We start from the raw sequence: 21,795 nt of genomic DNA, 5'->3' as shown, positions 1-21,795 counted from the left end.
CAACTGCTCTTGTGTTCTGAACTGTAGAACTTTTCTTTCTTTTTTAGCCCACAAAGTATCCAGATCGGTTGTATCAACTTGGACAGCTGCTTCCTCATAAGAGACTTGTTGTTCTTCAGTTAAAACAGTGAGATTTTCAGTATCGGTTTCGATGGGAGAATCATGCTGTTGCTTCTTAGCGGCTCTTGCTGCAGCTCGATCAGCACGAGCTTGTGCTTGTTCGAGCTTGGTGTTACGTTGAGGATCATAGTTCTCCTTATTTTCCTCTACGGGAAGTGGAATCGCATCACTTTTCAGAACTAGTTTTGTTTGCTCTGAAGATTCTGTCAATAAAAGTGGGAGATTATTATCAGTTACCAAAGATAATTTATACAATGTGTGGTAGTTTAGCAGACCGCTGAGTAGGCGGTGTATTTAGAAAGATCATTATTAGTAGAACTGTCAAGACAGAAACACCACATTGGCGACGAGGAACAAGAACCCAGCGCAGAAAATTGAAGCTAATTGGGATTTAATTTGAATTGTCGATGGTAAATATGCACAGTCTGATCCCGACGGATAATATCTGCTCGGGTCAGACAAAAGAGGAATAAAATGCTCCACCGGCGGATGGAAATCTGGCCGGTGCAAGTAAAAAAACAAGCTCACCTCAAAAGGGGGCTGCCGTAGCGACAGATACGATCTGTCGGGTCCGGCAGAAGCTTGCCTTTCGAAGGGAGCTGGATGCTGAAGCGATGGATTCGATCCATCGGGTCCAGCAAAAAGAATGCTTACCTGTGAGGGAAGCAACCGAAGCGACAGTTTCGAACTGTCGGGTCCGGTAGTTGGAAAAAAAGCTCGCCTTTCGAAGGGAGCTGCTGAAGCGACGGATTCGATCCGTTGGGTCCAGCGAGAAAATGCTCACCTATGAGGGAGCAACCGAAGCGGCAGTTTCGAACTGTCGGGTCCGGTGGTTGAAAAAAAAGCTCGCCTTTCGAAGGGGGCTGCTGAAGCGACGGATTCGATCCGTTGGGTCCAGCGAAGTAATGCTCGCCTAGGAGGGAGCAACCGTAGCGGCAGATACAATCTGTCGGGTCCGGTGGTTGTAATAAATTCCATCTGCCGGGTTTGAAACACAGTCAAAATGTCAGCAAAGGACGTTGAACGTGACGTTGAAACTGGAGAAGATAGGAAAATTGCACGCGAACCAAATGACGTCGGTCTAGTGCAGCGTACCATCAGAGTTAGGACTGCCGCAGAAGCCGAAATGGTCGGAACAGCAGCACTCAATGCGGAACCTAATCGAAACAGCACTTCGGGAGACTCTGTAACCACGGCGCCGACGATGAGTGGTGTTAATTTCGTTGCTTCTACCTTTAACGGTGCGCTTCTATACCCCGTTTGGCAGCCCTCCATCATTGCAGCAAACTTTACCGGTCGCTGCTGGATGCGCTCGCAAAATAGTAGCGCTATGGGTGGGTGACCAAATATAGTAGCGGGACAGTTGCGCTGCTAAAAATTCTATGGGAATATGACAGCCCTCCCGATACGAATCAGAGTGACTAATTTGATTGCTACCGGTGTGGAAAAGGGTGGTCAAGTCAAAATGGTAGCGCTGCGCAGGTTGCTCGAATAGTAGCCGCCGTTAATGTTGCTCTAACGGAGTCAACGTATTGGCTATGTCCCCCGGTAGTGGCAGGCGGGGTAGCAGGAAGGTAAGGACGATAACGACAAAAAACAAACGTAAAACGCACTGCGCCAAAACTTACAAATGGTCATCCAATTCACGACCCTTTTCCAAGTTCAAATGGAAGTATGTACAGGTATGTACGATGTAGCCATGCTACGAACTTTAACAAACGTCGCGTTAAAGTATCCTTGAAAAGCTCATTACTAAGTGCTGCTGAGTGTCAACCGTCGTTAGTGCCCTTTAACACCAATCGCTTTTTGATGGAACGCCATATACTTCACGTCCTAACTCCCTTAGAGGACAAAGAGGAATTCCTTACCAAGACATCCAAGTTTGTACGAAGACGCGCGCCCTGATCGGTTGGAAGGGCTCAGCAAAAGCCAGCTAATACAGTAAAATTAGCAACTGGAGGCCTGCGCAAGTCATTGACACTACAATGCCGCCGAATCGGTAACAGATGCGATCTGTTGAGTCCGGCGGAAATTGGGATGAGGAGCTCACCTGACAAGGGAACTCCTGCATTTCGTTCTCGGTGTTTGACATACAACCACTGCTAGAAGAAATCAGTCACAAAATCAACATCTTTCGTTGAAGAAAAGGAGATGTGGTAGTTTAGCAGACCGCTGAGTAGGCGGTGTATTTAGAAAGATCATTATTAGTAGAACTGTCAAGACAGAAACACCACACAGAGAATGGAAGTCAGTTATCTGGAAGTGACGACTGCAGACCACGGAGTACTGGGTAGGCGCATATTTTAGCTTCAAAAGTTTTACCCATTTCTGGTACCTTTTTCTATCACGTTGCTCGTTCGGGAATTTGTGGAACGATATACCAGCTTCACGGTGCTGAGAGCAGGAAGGTACAATGCACTTCACGCACGGTAGCTTCTTGTAGCATTCATCCATTTTGGTACTCTGAAAATTCGCTCACAAATTGTTTATTTGGAGTAATTTATCTATTAACATTTGATTGAGCTTCTCCTACGATGCTTCTAATCGATTTTTTGTTGTTAAACTTACCGTTCAACTTGAAAATTTGCTCCGAAAAAAGTATGATTCTTGATGTGGATAAGCAGGCAGTGTTCTTTCGCTGGTCACTGTAATAAATCGTGTGTACAAATGCCGTAAATCTTAACAAAAATAAAATCTCCACTCGTGACACTATCGACATCAATAAAAAACTCAACGCACTTTATTTAAAAACAGTTGGAAAAACAGTGAACAAAATCGGGTCTTTCATGCAACTATTTTGTTTACATTTTTCCACTTTTTCTTTAAACACTTGTAGATGGCGCCACTGTACGGTTCGCGCAGCCAATCCAAATTCCTGTGTGGTAGTGGTTTGTACGGAAACATCTTTTGTTCTCCCGTATATGGATAGGCTTGCATTAGGTTTCGTCGAGGGTTTCGTGAGACATTTTTTGGACAACTCAATATGTTCCTGCACAATGTGCTTTTCACTTGTCGAATAAATGTTTTCAGTCCGTCATACTTCGACTCGCAACTTTGTTCGGATAATGGGGTGGAACTTGGTAGCGCTGGACAACGGCAGGCTGTACCTATACTGGCTAACCTACACGCTAAGATCAGTTTACCTATTTTTCTAAAATATGGGTAAATTTTATTCAAATTTGCGTAAACTTTACGCAAATATGGGTAAATAAAACTCATATCTTGGAAAAGTGCACAACCGCATTTATAGGTAATATTAACCCATATTTAGGCTACAATTACTCACATTTGTGTCCACATTACCCATATTTGAGTTCTGTTTACCTGTATTTGAGTATCATTTACCCATATTTGCGGTTGTGCACTTTTTGGAAAAAAGGTAAACTGATCTTAGCATGTAGGGGCAAGACACTGTGCAAATGAGAGTAACTCTGAGAAATTCTGAGTAACTCTTTTCACCAATGATCGACTAAATTTGTTGAAAAACACCCCTACAACTGCAAGAAAAGCGAGATATCGAGCAATATTGTTTTGATTTTGCGATAAATCAGGCAACACCCATGTAGAAACGGGAGCAATCCGGAGAAATTCTGAGCAACTCTGTGAAGGAAAATGCACTCTCCAGCACAGTGTCTTGCCCCAAGCACCGGTCTTAAACATCCAACCGCTTGTTCAAAATTTACGATATTTCATGCCTCCCTCGGTTAAGCGGGCACTCCCCTAGATGGTAGGCTTTTTCAAAAGTCGATTAAAATATTTCAGAAAAATCGCCCAATCAAAAAGCTTCCGCGCGCGGCCGAGCTTTTATTCCTGTCAGTCGCTGGGGCGCCCGTCCGTCAGAGCACTTTTTGTTGTTTTGCCGGCTTTGTGCAAGTTGTGGGAGTGATAAGCATCTTTTTCTGTGCAGTAAAGCGCCGGCCGGTTGGTAATACATTGCGTTCAGCGATAGTTTTCCTTGCAGTTATTACTCATCCATTTTGCTAAATTAGATTACCTACTGGAGAAATTAGATTACATTGTCGGTGCATCGACATAATTCAGTACAGTGCTGAGGTTGAACAATACGGAGGACTTGATTTTTGATCTCAAAGCCGCGAATCCATCATCGTCATCGTATCCAACAATGACCACTTGGCTGCCATTGGAATCGAATCCGGAGGTGAGTAACCCCAAGGTCTTTTGTTATTATTCGACGGCCGACGCTTCATGGCATCCATCAATAATGCATGATATTGTGCTTAGGGTGTGAACCATTTCGCTTGTTCGTTTAACTTTTAGTTAAAATTTGACACTTCGATAGTTATTTTGAAAATAACCCTACTCGCGAGCAGGGTTAGTCTTGACAGTTCGATAGTTATTTTTTGTTCGCAATGATTTGGCTACGTACTGTATTTTGTTCCAAATAACTACTCTGTCAAATTTCAAATGGGCCACCGTCGTGGTTATTTTTTAACTTTTTGATGGCAAATAACTATCCAAGTGTCAAATTTTAACTAAAAGTTAAACGAACAAGCGAAATGGTTCACACCCTTAATAATAAATATCCCTAACCACATCCTATCTTTTCGGAAGGTTCTGAACAAATACCTCGGACAACTGGGCGTTTCCCCACTCTGGAATGTCGTCGATATATATGGTACCGATGAGGAGCTGCTGGCTTTCGTTCCGCAGCCGCTCAAATCGTTGATTTTTCTTTTTCCATGCTCGGATGCGGTAAGTTTTCTTTTCTATCCATATCACTGTGGACCATGAAGTTGAACTATTGCGACAAAAAATCAACTGAATCGTTGAATTTTACAGCGGACGGAGTAATGCTCGTTCGTTGTTCATGCTCTCATTTCTTGCATGGAAAGTACTGGTTAGTTATGAGATGATTCATTGCGATATTTTTATTTTTGGTCCATAATGCCGAATAATCTAATCAAATATGTTGAAAATTGGGCATTGCTCCTAATTGCAGTACGAGGAATACCGTGCCAAGGAGGATGCCGAACTGAAAGCCAAGAACATCGAGCACCCGAAAAGTTTGTTCTACATGCGCCAGTACGTGCACAATGCCTGCGGAACGATTGCCCTGGTGCACGCCGTGCTGAACAATCCGGACATCGAACTGGAGGAGGGCAGTGTGATCAAGAAGTACTGGGATGCCGCCAAGGATAAAACCCCCGAGGAACGTGGCAAGCTGCTGGAGAACGATGCTACGTTTACCGAGACGCACGAGGTCATTGCCAACGAGGGCCAAACGGCCGCGCCGGACATAAACGAGAAGGTTTACCATCACTTCATTGCGTTCGTTCATCACGAAGGGAAGCTGTACGAGCTGGACGGGCGGAAGAGCTTCCCCATTCAGCATGGGGAAACCAGCCCGGAGAAGCTGCTGTATGACGCGATTGCCGTTTGCCAGCAGTACATTGCACGCGACCCGAAGGAAGTCCGTTTTACCATGATGGGACTGGTTCCGACGCAGTAGGCTCATTTAAGCATTCGAGAAGAAGAAGAAGTCTGCATGCAACGCTTGCTTAGCTTGTACCGCAACGTGGCCATCAATCGAAAAGGATCTCCAAGAGACTGCAAGAATTAGAGGAAAAAGGTAATTGCTTTATTGAAATGAATGCCGGACTTATAGCATAGGAATCTGGCAAAACTAACTTCTCTAGGAATATTTGTTGCTTTTGTGTAAGTCAACGTTTTACAGGGGTGAAACCCCGCTTTTTTGGTGTGAACATTGTGCACTAACAAGAAATAAATTTTGATATGTACTTGTATGCAAACGAGAGGAGTATGTATTTCATTGTAGAGAACATCCAAATTGCAAAATGCACGGAAATTTAGAAGTACTGTTATAGAATAAGCGGAATTTTTTGTGTCTAGTCAAAAAGTTCTGATTACCCTAATAGAAAAATATGATACAACGTGCTTAACAACCCTTTCGGGTTATCATCTTGATTATAAACAGGATGATACAATCATTCACCTAATCGCCAGTATATAATACATTTTTATTAGGGTAGGCATACGCAGCACGTGATTCGAAACTTCAAAAGGTTTTTCAGGCAAGCTGTTAGACAACTTTGTGGAGACCAAGACATTTCTTACTTGATATTACACCATTTGCTCTGTTAAATCTACGTCGAAACATTTTTATCCACCCCAGTGCTTGAATCTGAGTGAATGTAAAACATACGATCAATATTATTAGCGCCAGGCACCACGCGATGGAAAGAAAAAAAAAACTAACTGCGATAACTATCGCATTTGACTGCATGGCGGTTTTGTAGATTCTGAAGCAATCTCTCTTAGGATTCTGGGAGATAGACTCTCAGGAATCTAGATCAATCCCTCTCATCGCTCACCATTATGCAGGAATCCCGTACAAAATTATGTGGTAATCTCTCTCACATGTCTGGGATAATCTCTCAACTTTCTTGGAAAACCCCTCTCAGGATTCTGCTAGAATGAGGAAACCTCTTAAGATTCTGGGAGAACCTCGCTCACTATTCTAAGGGTGAACCTTCTCAGAATTCTAGGGATTCCATCTCAATGTTCTAGATAATTACTAGAATTCTGGGAGAAGCCCTCTCAGGATTCTGAGAGAATATCTCTTAGAAAGCTGGAGGAATACCCCTCATAGTTTTGTAAGAGTCTCTCACTGTCTCAGAATTTCGGGACAATCCATCTTACGTTCCAGGAGGAATCTCTCTCAGAATTCCTCCTGAAGATTCCACATCCTTATTGAAATACTTCCCACGTTTTTTTTTTTCAACAACAAATCTTGCCAAAATTACGGTAATCATACTCTGAATTCTGGATTCTAGGATATCAGGATTCTAGAATAATTCTTTTAAAAATTCTGCTGTAATGTCTCTCAGTATTCTGTGTGGGAATTCCTCTCAGGATTCCAGGAAAACTCTCCGAAGAAATTCTTGCAGGAGAAATCTCTGTAAAAACTCGTGAAGAAATCCCTGAAGAAGAAACTCCTGGACTAATCCTTGCAAGAACTGTTGTACGAAACCCTGAAGAAACTTCTGCTGGGATCCCTGGTGGTTCAAGGATCTCTCTTTGAGAGATCCCTACAGAAAATTCTGAAGAAATCCCTGAATGGAATTTTAGAGGAATTCCAACAGGTAATCCAGGAGGAATCATCGAAGGAAACCTAGGAGGAATTCCCGGAAAAAAGTCCAGCAGGAATCCCAAAAAAAAAAAGAAATTGATTGATTGGTTTGTCTTTATTAAAGAGACTTTCAGCTCTTGGCTGATTCGTTTCTCGGAAAAAAAAAGAAAAGAAATTCTAGCAGGAATCCAAGAAAGAATTCCAACAGGAATCCCAAAGGAACTCGTGTGGCATTTTCCAAAGGAATTCGAGGAACAAATTGAAAGATTACAAGGAGTAATTATCAAAAGATATTCATGAGACATTCCCGCAGGAATTCCAGGAAGAAATCCTAGAAAGAATTCCAGGAGAAATCCCTGTAGGAATTCCAGAAGGTAACCCCGAAAGAATTCCAGTAGGAATCCTGGAACAAATTCCAGGAGGAATCCGCAAAGGAATTCCAGGAGGAATCCTCGAAGGAATTCCAGGGGGAATCCCCGAAAAATTTCCACGAAGAATCCCCGAAGGAATTCCAGAAGGTATCTCCAAGAGAATTACAGGGAGAATTTCCGAAGAAAATCCAGGAGGAATCTTCGAAGGAATTCTAGGAGGAGTCCTTGAAAGATTTCCAGCGAATTTTTTTCCAGGCAGAGGAAAACCCTAATAAAAATGTATTATATACTGGCGATTAGGTGAATGATTGTATCATCCTGTTTATAATCAAGATGATAACCCGAAAGGGTTGTTAAGCACGTTGTATCATATTTTTCTATTAGGGAAGATTTCTAGGAGGAATCCTAGAAGGATTTCCAGGATAAATCCCCGAAAGCTTTTCATGAGGAATTTCCGAAAGTATTCCTGGAGGAATTCCAGAGGGAAATCCTGGAGGATTCAATTAAAGATATCAAAGAGGAGCTCTATTTGAGATCCTGCAAGGAAATCCGGGAGATATGCTTAAAGAAACTCCTAGAAGACTGCCTGGAGGAAATCCTGTAAAAAATTTGAAGAAGTGTTTGGAGAAATCACTGATGTAATTCATGGAGACATCTGTGAATCCTCCTGGAAAATTCTTCGAAAGAACTCCTGGTTTCAAGAGTCCTGTAGGAATACCTGGAATAACTCCTGGAAGGATTTTAATGAACCTACAAAAATGCCGCCTGCAGAAAAGTTGTTGCTTTTGGTCTTCTGAATAACTTTCCTGAAGACAGTATCTTTGTAAGTCCTCCGGTTTTGGGGATATCGAGGTGAGTCAGGGTGATGCAATATTGTTGCAATACTTTTTGTGAGTCCGTACTTATGACGGGTAGTGTAGGATGTACAGATGGATATGGTGTCACCTGAGCTGTGGATTTTTTCGCAATTTTACTAATAATATATCCATCTGTACATATGTATATTGAGTTCATTAAAAATCATTAATTGAACATTGGTATGCCGGAGACTATGCACTTAGGTCCTGGAAGAATCCTTAAAGGAACTTCTCTAGGAATCCCCTAGGAAACTCCTGGAGGAATCTTAGAAGGCACTCCTGGACTAATCCCTGAATGAACTTCTGTAAGAATCCTCAAAGGAGCTTCTGTGTTTCCTTAGATCCTCCTGTAAGAATCTCCGGAGGAAATCCTCGGGAGATCCATGAAAGAACTCCTAAAACTGAAGGAATTCAGCAGCAACCTATAAAACATCTACAAAATTCCCTTAAACTGGAATGTCTGATTAAACTCCTGGAATAATCCTTGTACGAACTTCTGAAGAAACTTCAGAAGGAAATCCTGGTATTTTCGTTTGAAGGAACTTCTGGAAGAATTCCCGATGCATCTCCAGATGGCGTATTCCTTAATCCTCTTGGAAAAATCTCTGAAGGAACTTGTGTAAGATGTGAAGAATAAGAATAAAATTCACTAATAAAAAAAAAACTTCTCGATGAATTCCTGAGGGAACTAACGTTGGAATAGCTGAGAGAACTTCTGAATGAACCCCTGCTGAAACACCTAGAGGCATCCATCAATCCTTCTCGAACCACTGCGCAGATCTTTTTGAGGAACTCCTGGAGAGGTCAACGATGAAACTTCTTGAGAAATCCCCGAAAGAACTATTATGCTGCAGGATTCCTCGAATGAACTCCTGCGTTAAGGCGAATCTGGATCCATTTCCTCACTTTTTGGTTTTTGATTTTCTATAAAATAACGAAGCAATATTTTCAAAATCGGTTTTCATGCACATGTAGAGTATGGGTCAAGGTATCTCCTGATTTTTTTCCTGGTGGAAAATGTTTTTCGTTTTTTAAGAAACCATTTTTAAACAAAATTTCACATAAAAAAATGGTTTTTGCTAAAATGGGAAACTTTTTCCACCAGGAAAAAAATCAGGAGATACCTTGATCCATACTCTACATGCGCACGAAAACCGATTTTGAAAATATTGCTTCGTTATTTTATAAATAAAAAATCAAATACCTAAAAAATGAGGAAATGCTTCCAGTTTCGCGAGGAATCCATAAAAGAACTCCTGAAAGAATCCCTGGAAAATCTTCTTGAGGCATCCCGAAGGTATTCCAAGAGGAAACACCGGAGGAACTTCAGGAGAGATCATTGAATAAATTCTAGGAGAGATCCCAGAAAGAACTCCAGAAGATATTTTCGAAAGAACTCCAGGGAAATTCATGAAGGGACTACTGCAGACAAATCTGAAGGGGTAATCCCTGAAGGAAGTCCGGGAGAGATCCCGATAGGTATTCCTGCATTGCAAAACATTTTTGCAGGTAATCAGCAAACTTTGCTGATTTTTGGCGTGCTGATTGCATTCAGCAATACAAATTACTGAATATCAGCAATTATTTTTCAACTTGCTGAACCATCCAGCAATTTTGACAGTTGATCAGCAAAGTTGTGCTGAAATTCAGCAATTTCTTTTGCTGATTTTTGGCGTGCTGGAAGCATTTCAAAAATTTTGGTGTGTGTAGGAACCCTTGTCGGAACTCCTGGGAGATCCTGAAGCGATCCCTGAAGAAACTCCTCGGTAGATCCCTGAAGAAACGCCATGAGAAATTCCTGAGTTGAATTCAAGCGGAATTCCTGTAGTAACTCCTGGAGGCAGTGGCAATTTCCTAAACTCAAACCTACTTGTGCACCAAGTATAAATTCTTGATTTTTTTTAACAAATTTGCTTGTAATAAATAGAAAATGACGAGAATAGCTACTTTCACTCATTTCTATTTCGATTTTGATCATAACGTTCCTGCAATTGCAAGTTGCACAGGTAAAAAGTAAGGTTTCGCAACGCCACTACCTGGAGGAATCTCTGAAGGAACTCCGGGACTAATTCCTAAAGAAAATCGTTTAGAAGTCCCTAAAGGAACTTCAGAAGGAATTCCTGAATGAACTCGTAGACTCATCTCTGAAGGGCCTATTTACAATCCCTTAAGAATCCTCTGGAGGAATCACTGATAGATCTCCAGGAGGCATCCATGAAAATTCCTGAAAGAATATCCGATAGAACTCGTGAAGCAATCCCTGACAGAACTCTGAACAGGATTTCTGAGGAAATCTACTGAAAAAAAAACATGATGAAACTCTTAGAGACATCCCTAAATCCTTCTGGATGAATCTCTGAAATAACTTCTGGAGAAATCCTCGATTGGGATTTTAGAGTAATCTTTGACAGAATCCTGTAGAACATTTGAAGTGTGGTGTATATCACCCTTAAAATGATCGACTGCACTTGCAGATTCCAATGTATATTTATTGTATAACCTATTGTTAAGTTCGAACACACACTCTTTTCATGACTATGAATAAATAGCTTCGCGAGCAAAGGCTCGCCCTCTTATTAGCATCAACAGCTAAACTAGACACACCAAATCTTATCCTAGAAGAACTAGTTTGAAAGTATAAAACTCAATATATAAAAACGCAAATGCTCCTGGACTAATCCCTGAAGAAACTCCGGTAGGAATGCATAAAGAATTAGCTAGCCTAAAGAGTTAGTGGAGGCATCACTGAAATCTTCTTGAAGAATCTCTGAAGAAACTTCTGGAGAGATGTGAATGGCGAATGAAATCTAATGAAACATGCAAGATAAGCACCCCTCCGTTTTACTACTTTTATGATGAATTTTGTCCAAACAACTTCATAATCCGTTAGAATAAAGTTCATCCTGTTTGTAAACCTGATAAAAAGTACTTCATAAAGAACAAATTGAAAAATATTGTCAAATTAGTCAATAACATGGATTTTAAGCATTTTCTTATGAGAAACCATCAGAACAAAATAAGGTTTTCATGTCAGAATCAATGTTTTACTATGATTCTGGTTATTAGCCAATATTACTATAGTTATATAACTTACTGCAAATCATTTTGAGTTACACTAGAAAATATTTTTTAAAACGTGATAACATCCCAACTAACATTTATTGTGAATGTAAACGTCAACAAAGCGTCCTCAATACGGCTTGATGCTGAGTTACTGTGTTGTACATATGGACGGAAACTTCTATGCAAGCCCTATACCAATGAATCTGGCGAACTTAATCCACATGCATATGCTGTGCGAGCAGCTTCTATGCTGTTATAACCGTGTAAAGACGTTAAAAGACGTTCTTTCCTGACGCACAAGTGAACCGTGTAAGTTGGTAGTTATCATTAAACTAACTCATCTTTATTGATGTTTATAATTCACTCAGTGCTCTTAATGCTATCACAGAGAAACAGACGTAACACTTAGAACAAATTTCATTAAAAAACATCTTCACAAAAACGTAATCGCCCAATGCTAAACGTACTGTGTTTGGCCGGGCCGCCACTAGATGGCGGTAGTGAGCAAACGTCAAACAGGAGCAAAAACGATACCAGCGCCGCGAGTGGTAGATCGACCTACTACTGAATATTTGAATCAACCGTTAAAAAGGTGATCGATGGGAAGCAATGAAAGTGTGACGTCTGTTTCTCTGTGATGCTATGTTCTGAGAACCCTCTCAGTGGGTTTCATCAAAGCTCTTTTCTCGGCTCCTATGTAACCACTAACTGAATAACATCTTGAGAAGGCGCTTTTTCAGCCTTTTCACAGTTGTTAAATAATAGTTATACGGCATCCCCAAATTAATCGATTAAATATAATTAGGTTATGGATACCGTGACGCAATACATGTGGAACAAGAATCATCGCTTTTAAAATTTAATAATTAAATTACTTGCCGCTATTTAGAATCGAACTCCTGATCTCCGTATCCACTGGTCCCGATGGTGTCCTCGCTGCCACACTGCTATATAAAAATAGCATAGAAAATAGCCCGTTTTGTTTTACTTCAGGCAAGGCTTCGTAATTGTGCCACAAGAAACCTTACCCAACTTCATCTTGCTGCAAAAGCTTGTGAAACGTCCGTCAAACGCAATAATGTTTACATTGAACAAGCTGTGTGGTTGCGCCAACAGGTTCTTCGTCACAGCTTCTAGCTGAAAGAGTGTTCTTTAAAGCGCTGCTGTTTTGTGTTTGGCAACATTACAAAACGTACTGTGTAAAAGCAGCTGTTGTATTGGCTGGGACTCTTATTCGATTTGCACATCTTCCAGGCATTGAATTAAAGTGCGATAAAAGCAACCCAAATAATTTCACAGCACAGAGATGGATAGCTGTAAAGAATTTGTGTAGTAGCCATATATCCCGCTTAAGTTTGACAAAATGTTTACATCAAACAAGTCGTGTTGGTAAACCAACTGTTTCTTTATTACAGCTTCTAGCTGTTATGAAATCGCAAAACGGCCTTTAAAGCGCTGCTGGTTTGGGGATTTGTCAGTATAACGAATTGTACTCTATAGTAGCAGCTGTTTTGATAGTGGGGACTCCTATTCGATTTGCTCAAGTTTTCACATCTTCCGGAAAATCTCCCGGAGTTGGAATAGAGTGGAGTAAAGGCAACCCCAGTGACAAGCAACGGATTTCTGAAAACCGAGTTTGGTAGCTGTATGGTGCTTGTTTAGCAGTCGTGTATTAGCTTATGATTTATATTTGACTAGCTTCCCTTTTATTCAGCGTTGACTGCTTTTATTCGATGGTTACACAACAGAAAGCAAATGACTGATGCTTATAGTGCTGAAAATGTTAGTTGGGCTAGTCATTCTGCCAAGAATTCTGCTGCCGAAACTCGCACGACAGTCCCATCTATGCTGGGTTTCCGATAGGGCACTGCATGAAATTCTCTCCTTCTCTTTCACTCTTACAGAAATGTTGTAAGCAACAAGGCCAAAAAAGGTCAAAACCCCATACAAAATCAAAACAGTGCAGTGCCCTATTCATATGGGACTGTTTTGCGAGTGGGGACAGTGTGAGCATGTGTGAAAAATATTTAGGGGATTCACTAAACAGCGTAAACCAAGTAAACTGACTAAACGTCGAAACCACCAAGGCAATCCTTGATTATTTGACTCACAATATCATAAAACATTTCAAAAATCAGATACCTAATCATGGCTTACAGAGTTATTCAATCTGTTTGATCATTACTCCTATTTCTGTAGAAAAAATGGCTATAAAGGAGTGGTTATCACCCAAATGCGCAATATTAGATACTGCGCAAAGTTTGGTGCCTACAATACAAGAAATGTGACCCCACGGAATAAGCAAGACGCCTAAAACATCCTATCAGACTAGCATTTATTGTACTGAAAAGTTTACTCTTAGAAAGTGCTTGGCCAGCGCAATGATGACCGAGTTGGGATTGCCACTGGGCAAATTTGGCATTATAGATCCATCCACCACGTACAACCCGTCCAGCTGATGTACTCGAAAGTCCCGGTTGGACACGACTGCATCGGGATCGTCTTCGGGTCCCATACGACAGGTTCCCACGGGGTGGTAGATGGTTAGCGTTAGAGCTCTGATGTAGCACTCCCAGTAGGAATCGCTTCCGAAGGGGTGTTGCTCACAACCTGGGAAAGGTTTCGGGTTTAGTTCTGCTCCGAGAGCCCTCATGGAGGGTTGATTCGTCATTTGCTGGAGTATTTTTAGACCGGTGATAAGGGTTTGGATGTCTTTCTGCTCGCGGAGATAGTTCGGTTGAATTAGGGGGCTGGAATGTGGATTGGAATCTCGTAGCTTTACGGTGCCTCTGCTTTCGGGATGTAAAAGGATCGGCAAGATGGTGACTGATTGTGCGCCTTGATCCACCAATGGTTGGAAATAGCGGTTCCATACATCTTCGCGGAGATTAATCACGTTCCGAAGGTGGTAGCCAGCATCGAACGTTATTCCAACCGGGAGAACCATGAACCCAAGATTGTGAGTGAAGTTTGAACCTAAGTTGACGAATCCCAGACCTTCGCAGCCTCCGAAAGCTATGGACGAATTACGGCCACTGTCGAATAAGTATCTTCCAATGTTCACGGGATTCAGTAGATCCCACACTCGGAATGGAAGTCGCTTAGAAAGAAGCACCAAATCCATTCCTGTAGTAATGTGATCCTGCAGGTTCTCTCCAACTTTTAATTCTGCGATTTGCTTTATTCCGATCTCATCGAGATGCTCTTTGGGTCCTACACCACTTTGTAAAAGTATCTTCGCACTTCCAACTGTTCCAGCAGCCAAAATGATTCCTTTTGTGGCCTTCACTTGCACGTGTTTGCCTGCTTTGCTGAAAACAAGTCCTGTGGCTCTCTTACCCTCGAAGATGATCTTAGTAACCACTGCATTAAAAATCATTTCGTGGCCTTCGTTGATTTGATCAGCATACTTATGGCTCGATGTCCAACGCCTACCGCCACTAACGCTCACATTTGGCCTATAGAACAACTCCTTTTCCAGGCCCGCTTCTCCGGCAGCTTGGATAAATGCTTCGCTCAGCTCTGTGCTAAAACTCAATTCTCCAACGCCATCCACATCTTCAAAACCTTCCATAAACTCGTCCAGTACCTGCTCCCCACCAAACCACTCCCGAAAATCCTTCCTCTCCGCTCGGTAATGCACCATATTGTTGAACATATACGTCCCGCCAAAAACCTTTCCCATCGGCCAATAACTGCGCCTCTCGTTCAATCCCTCGCAAGCACCGTCCTGCACTTCCGTTCGGTATCCCCAATCGTACCGCGTCCCCTGGAGCAGCGGCTGCAGCAGCGGAACGTCCATCAAACCGGACCGCATGGATCCGGCCTCCAGCCCCAGTACATCTTCCGACGCCGGAATACCACCGGCAATAATCGACCCCGCCGTACCGGTTCCCACAATAATATATTCATAGCTCGACTTGGAGGGAAACCGACCGGAATGGTACCACTCGTAGCACTGGTAGGATCCGTTCAGAATCAGCCACACCAGGGCGGTGCCCAGAAGATACAGGACGTAGGTGCACCAGACCGATAGTTTGAGGAATAGCATTATTCCTTTTGAAAAGATGAACGACCGATCACGCTCTGTTGTTACTGAAGACTACGCGCAACGATCGCGCACCGCGCGCAGTGATAAGGAATGATACTGTTCGCGTCTTTGTTTTGGTTTAGATTTTCGCACAACAGTTACGACTGCGTGACGGTTGTAATGAACACTGACCCACCGAGAGTTCGTGAACTTCGTGTTTCACACAAAAAAGTTCATCTAATGTGTTGCCTTTGACGTAGGAATCTATTTATTTCAGTAACAAATTTTGAAAACGACGTATAATCAATGCTACACCATTGATTATACGTCGTTTTCAAAATTTGTTACTGATTTATTATGATTTCGGTTGGAAATCAAAAAAACTTTTTTAAGAATTTTTTTTTTTGCTAATTTTGGGTTGTTTATGTTAGCATCAAGTAATCCATGACGACCTTAGCAACTGAAGTTTGTTTGTTAGGGTAAATAATAAATCTTTTCATTCAGTTTCCAACGTTCAAACCGAACAGACGTGTTTTACTTCTACGATAGGTTATGGGCCCAGCGCATCGGCCATAACGAAAATTCGAAGATCAGAAGAACTAATTACTAGTGAAGATGTTTTCCGGCGCTAACAGCAGAGGATCTGGAGATGCTGGTTCCGGTGCAGTTCCGTCTGGATCAAGAACAGGAGGTACTTTGGATCCAAGAGTGGTTCGTGCGACTGGCGGCAGCGGAGTATCTCTAGCGATCGAAAAGCTAAAAGGCCGGGAGAATTACGTGTCATGGGCGTTCGCCATGAAAATGACGTTAATACGCGAAGGCTCCTGGTGCGCAGTAATGCCGAAGGAAGGTCAAGTCGTCGATGAGGATATCCAGATGCGGGCGTTATCAACAATTTGTTTAAGTCTCGAAAAGACTAACTACAGCCTGGTCATGGATGCGAAGGACGCGCAAGAAGCCTGGAACAAGTTGAAGTCTGCATTTCAAGATGATGGAATTTATCGAAGGATTGGTTTGTTGCAGCAGTTAACGTCGATACGTTTGGAGAATTACGACAGTACGGAAGCCTACGTGGATGCTCTCTTCTGTACAAGCCACAAACTTGCCGAAATCAATTTCCCTGTTGCTGATGAGTGGCTGGCTTCGCTGTTGTTAATGGGATTACCTAAATACTACGCCCCGATGGTGATGGGTTTGGAAGCGTCTGGGCAAGCTTTGAAGGCGGACGCAGTGAAAGCGAAAATCCTTCAAGACGTGAAGGTGAAGCATGGACCACGGAGCGTGAGAGATGAAGAAGCATTCTACAGTGGCGCGGAGCGAGGAAATCAACCCCAGCGGCGTAAGAACGATTCGAACAGAAGCAAGAAGGACCGATCGTGCTATAATTGTCAAAAGGTAGGACATTATGCAGCGAATTGCCCGGAGAAAGCAACCCAGAAGAGCAACAAAGGACGTGCAATGTGTGCAGTACTGGCAGTGGGTGACGTGGACCAAGGAGAATGGTACTTCGACTCTGGTGCCACCACGCACATGGCAAGGCCTGGATGGAACCTACGTGGCAAACAGGAGATTTCATGTCAAGTTGGTACGGCGAACAAAGCGAGTATGATGGCCAAAGTCAAAGGTGTCGTCAAGCTAAACTGCGTTGAAGGTCCTGTGGATATTCAAGATGTCCTAGAAGTCCCGGATTTGGCAGCAAATTTGTTGTCAGTCAGCAAGATATGCAGCAAAGGCTTTACGGTGACGTTCACAGCAAGCGGATGTATGGTGCTGGATGAAAATGGAGAAGTTTTTGCATCGGGCACGGCTGACGGAGGATTATATCGGCTCAATCGTCAAGCAGAGCATACGTTTTTGTCAAGTGAGCTGGAGGTATGGCATAGAAGGCTTGGACATTTGAATGTGCAGAGTATGAAGCAATTGAAGCAGATGGCCAACGGTTTCGAACTGAAGCACACGGAGAATTTGAACTGTATTGCGTGTTGTCAAGGCAAACATTCCAGAGATGCGTTTCCGAACAGTGTATCCAGAGCAAGCAAACCATTGGAGCTCGTACATACGGATGTATGCGGACCATTCGAGGTGTCATCATTGGCGGGTAGCCGTTATTTCGTGACTTTTATCGATGATGCTACGAGGAAAGTGTTCGTGTATACCCTGCGGAGCAAAGATCAAGTATATGAAGCTTATGAAGATTTCAAGGCAATGGCTGAACGTCAAACTGGACTTAAACTGAAAGTTTTGAGGAGCGACAACGGCCGAGAATTCATCAACGGACGGTTTAGTGCAAGTCTGAGGAAGGATGGAATCAGACATCAGAAATCTTGTCCGTATACTCCAGAACAGAATGGGATAGCGGAACGGATGAACAGAACAATCCTGGAGAAAATCCGAAGCATGTTAAATGACGCCAAGATGCAGAAGAAATTTTGGGCGGAAGCGGTGAACACCGCGGTGTATTTGATTAATCGCTGTCCGACGCGAACCCTGCAAGGCAAGACTCCAGAAGAAGCATGGACGGGGAAGAAACCCTACGTAGGACACCTGAAGATATTCGGTTCTGTTGCCATGGTACATGTTCCGAAGCAGAGAAGGTTGAAGTTAGATCCGAAGTCGACCAAATGTGTATTTGTGGGCTACGCAGATGACGTGAAAGGCTACAGATTATACAACGCGACAACTGGTGAGATCATTATTAGCAGAGATGTGAAGATCATCAACGAAGGTCAATGTGATGGAGAAGTAGTCAACGCAGTTGAAACAGTGGAATTTTTAGAAATCGAATTTTCGGAAGCGATGGATGAACCGAGAGCTACTGCGACGCCAGAAGTAGAACAGATTGAACTTGAATCGACTGCAGGTGATGATGAAAGATCCAACGCAGGACAGGATGAAGCAGCCAGTGATACCAGCAGCAGTTCTGGAAACGATTTTGAAGATGCCAATGATGAAATTGCGCTCCCACCGCAATCAGTTAGACCAGCTTCTGTAGAGCATGAGTTTAGGCGCAGCGGTCGGGAGCGCCGCCACCCAGGCAAGTACACTGATTTTATTACTTATAGTACGTATACTGGCCAATGTGTATCCCAAAACCCACAGACGAAGGCAAGCGTAACGAACGGCGGTTTCAAAATGAGCAACATCGAGACGATGAGCGATCCAGTCAGCTACGAAGAGGCGTTGAGCAGACCAGATCGACAACTGTGGCTTGAGGCGATGCAGGCGGAGATCAATGCACTGGGGACCAATGAAACGTGGAGGTTGGAAGACCTGCCCGTCGGAGCCAAAGCCATCAAGAATAAATGGGTTTTCAAAATAAAGCGTGGACCGAACGGAGAAGTTGACTGCTACAAGGCACGATTAGTGGTCAAAGGATGTTCACAGAGACCCGGCATCGATTATGACGAAGTTTACGCCCCGGTCGTGAGGTACTCGACTTTGAGATATTTGATGACATTGGCAGTGAAATTCGATTTGGAGATTGATCAAATGGATGCCGTCACAGCATTTTTGCAAGGAAAGCTTGAAGATGAAGTAATCCACATGCAGCAGCCGGAGGGATTTGTAACAGATCCGACGAAGGTATGCCGGCTTCAGAGGTCGCTTTACGGCCTTAAGCAATCAAGTAGGATATGGAATCAGCAGCTTGATAAGACGTTACGAGAATTTGGATTGCAACAATCAAGAACGAACCCTTGCTTGTATTACCTGATCAATGGGAGGAGAATGCTGTTTATTACCATTTATGTGGACGATTTCCTAATTTTTACCAACGATGCCAAAATGAGGAAACGATTGAAGACATTTCTGTGCAACCGATTCCGGATGAAGGATTTAGGCCAAGCAAAGTATTGCCTAGGACTTCAAATCAGCCGGAATAAAGAACGAGGAGAATTATCAATAGACCAACGAAAGTATATTGAGGACGTGCTGGACAGATTCAACCTGGCGGATTGTCATCCTGTTTCAACACCATTCGAATCAAGCGAGCGTTTGGACAAATCCATGACTCCGAAATCACAGGATGAAATCGAAGAAATGAAGAAGGTTCCATATAAAGAGGCTGTCGGGTGTCTACAGTACATAGCACAAGCAACGCGTCCTGATATATCGTTTGCGGTCAATGCATTTAGCCAATTTAGCAGCAATCCAGGCCGGAAGCATTGGGAGGCCGTCAAAAGAATTTTTCGCTATTTGAAAGGGACGATCAACAACCGGCTTTTATTCAACAAGCGAGGCAACGGAGAAATCATTGGCTATACCGACGCAGATTGGGGAGGAGATGTGGACTCTCGGCGATCGACTACGGGATACGTTTTCATGTTTCAAGGCGGAGCAATTTCGTGGAATGTCAAGAGACAGCCGACGGTAGCATTGTCATCTTGTGAGGCAGAATATATGGCGTTATCACGGACGATCCAAGAGGCGCTCTGGTGGAGAAATATGCTGAAGCAAATCTTCGGAGAAACGCAAATCAAGATTTTCTGTGACAATCAATCTGCCATCTCCATAGCCAAAAATGGAAGCTACAACCCAAGAACAAAGCACGTGGACATACGCTATCATTTTGTTCATGATGCTATAGACAGCGGATCAGTGGCGATCAATTACGTTAACACCAAGGATCAAGCAGCAGATGGATTCACCAAGCCTCTCGTACAATCCGGAGTCACTAACATGAGGAGGATCATCGGAATCACGGATTAGGGAGGAGTGTTAGCATCAAGTAATCCATGACGACCTTAGCAACTGAAGTTTGTTTGTTAGGGTAAATAATAAATCTTTTCATTCAGTTTCCAACGTTCAAACCGAACAGACGTGTTTTACTTCTACGATAGTTTACAACATACGTCGGAAGTGACGTATATGATAGTACATAATTGAACGCACACAGCGCACTGCACCTAGAGTCAGTCTAGTTAGAGTCTGACGGACTGTCACTTTTGATCGGAGCCAATCGAGAATGACGTCACGGTGTAAATAGCATTTATCGGTGAGGACACTATTGTGCATCCCTAGGGGCAGGACAGATCTAACGAGAGCAAATCTGTGTTCGAGGTGTTGCTCAGAATTCCTCACAGTTCCTCAGAATTTCTCCCATTTATGCCAAAGTGTGATCTGGCACCAATGTCAAACTGCAAAGTGTTGCGTGTGCTGAATGAAAATTGCAGTTTTAGGGATGTCTTTCAACAAATTTCGTCGATCATCGACAGAAAGAGTTACTCAGAAATTCTCAGAGTTGCTCTCGTTTGCACAGTGTCTTGCCCCTAGGTGCATCCTAGCTTAATCACTCAGATCCTGTTGATTTGAGTCAGCCATAATACTTGCGTCCGTTTGAGTTGTACACGGCGGCCGACAGCTCCACCCGGCGGCTGCAAAACAGTTTTAGCCAAGGTACACACCGTGTACAAATCATACGTGCGCGGTCTGGCGCGATCTGAGGCTGCGCGTTTCGAACGCAGCTTGCTGAGAATCTAAGATAAACGCGACAATATGACGTCATGCTCGATTTGGCTCCGGTCGAAAGTGACAGTCTGCTAGACTCTAATTATAGGGACTCTAACTGCACCCGGTACTGAAAAAAAGTGTCGCTAGTCGAAAAGTGTCGCTAGTCAAAACGTCGCTATTCGGTTTGGTGCTGGCGCCATAATAATGGTTTCATATTTACTGGATTAACGATTATTGTATTTTTGCGAAAATTCAGAATTTAATGATAAAATAGGCAAGAGAGGTTGGATGAATGTGTTGCCTTCGACGTAAGAATCTAATGATTTCATATTTTTTGATCAACGATTATTGTATTTTTGTCGTTTTCGTTTTTGTGGCGGTGCTACACCGCTTCGTGCTACAATTATCACTAAATTCAAAAAGTACATTTTCGGTGCAGTTGCATTGATGTGCGTGAATAAAAACCAAAATATTTACAACTTTGCAAACGTTGATTGGTGGACACGCGGTGTACACCCGCTACACTCTCGAATTTTTGAGTGCTGCACTATTTTGAGCGGTGCAGAAAAAGTGCTACACCGGTGCAGCGCGAAAATCAAAAACGAACAATTTCGGTGCAAAAGTGCTACACCGGTGTAGCACCACCGCAAAAACGAAAATGACATATGAAAATTCAGAATTATTTTAATGATAGGCTAGAGGAGTTGGATGAATGTAATGAAAATAAGAAGTAGATTATACACATAAATATCCCCGACTTCTCCACTTAGTTGTCTCTATCTGATCAAATATGTA

At 42.9% G+C, this 21,795-nt stretch overlaps 3 protein-coding genes across 5 annotated transcripts in view; 2 read left to right on the top strand and 1 right to left on the bottom strand.

The window, feature by feature from the left end:
* The window catches only part of LOC109424709 (sphingolipid delta(4)-desaturase DES1), a 429,300-nt gene that overhangs the window by 339,130 nt on the left and 68,375 nt on the right, over nt 1-21,795 (top strand). The gene's annotated exons all lie outside the window — the stretch shown is intronic.
* Nucleotides 3,919-5,896, top strand: LOC134291622 (ubiquitin carboxyl-terminal hydrolase-like). 2 transcript variants are annotated; one of them, XM_062859604.1, is made up of 4 exons: nt 3,919-4,041; nt 4,110-4,279; nt 4,693-4,833; nt 5,081-5,896. In XM_062859604.1, exons 2-4 carry the CDS (start codon nt 4,244-4,246, stop codon nt 5,588-5,590), a joined length of 687 nt encoding a protein of 228 aa, XP_062715588.1. In that variant the 5' UTR covers nt 3,919-4,041; nt 4,110-4,243; the 3' UTR covers nt 5,591-5,896. The 2 variants fall into 2 exon arrangements, with proteins under 2 accessions (XP_062715588.1, XP_062715589.1); XM_062859605.1 differs by having other exon boundaries at nt 4,030-4,045.
* On the bottom strand, nt 13,841-15,705 carry LOC109424710 (glucose dehydrogenase [FAD, quinone]-like). Its single transcript, XM_062859603.1, has one exon. The coding sequence runs from the start codon at nt 15,571-15,573 to the stop codon at nt 13,858-13,860; it is 1,716 nt and encodes a 571-aa protein (XP_062715587.1). The 5' UTR covers nt 15,574-15,705; the 3' UTR covers nt 13,841-13,857.

This window comes from Aedes albopictus, chromosome 3 (genome assembly GCF_035046485.1).
Source record: "Aedes albopictus strain Foshan chromosome 3, AalbF5, whole genome shotgun sequence".
Classification (NCBI taxonomy): Eukaryota; Metazoa; Arthropoda; class Insecta; order Diptera; family Culicidae; genus Aedes; species Aedes albopictus.
This window is presented reverse-complemented; position numbering and strand designations above follow the sequence as displayed.

Coding starts and splice junctions, on each gene's coding strand:
- LOC134291622 (XM_062859604.1), top strand. CDS start 4,244: ATGACCACTTGGCTGCCATTGGAATCGAATCCGGAG. Junction 4,280..4,692: donor CATTGGAATCGAATCCGGAG/GTGAGTAACCCC, acceptor TCTTTTCGGAAG/GTTCTGAACAAATACCTCGG. Junction 4,834..5,080: donor TTTTTCCATGCTCGGATGCG/GTAAGTTTTCTT, acceptor TCCTAATTGCAG/TACGAGGAATACCGTGCCAA.
- LOC109424710 (XM_062859603.1), bottom strand. CDS start 15,573: ATGCTATTCCTCAAACTATCGGTCTGGTGCACCTACGTCCTGTATCTT.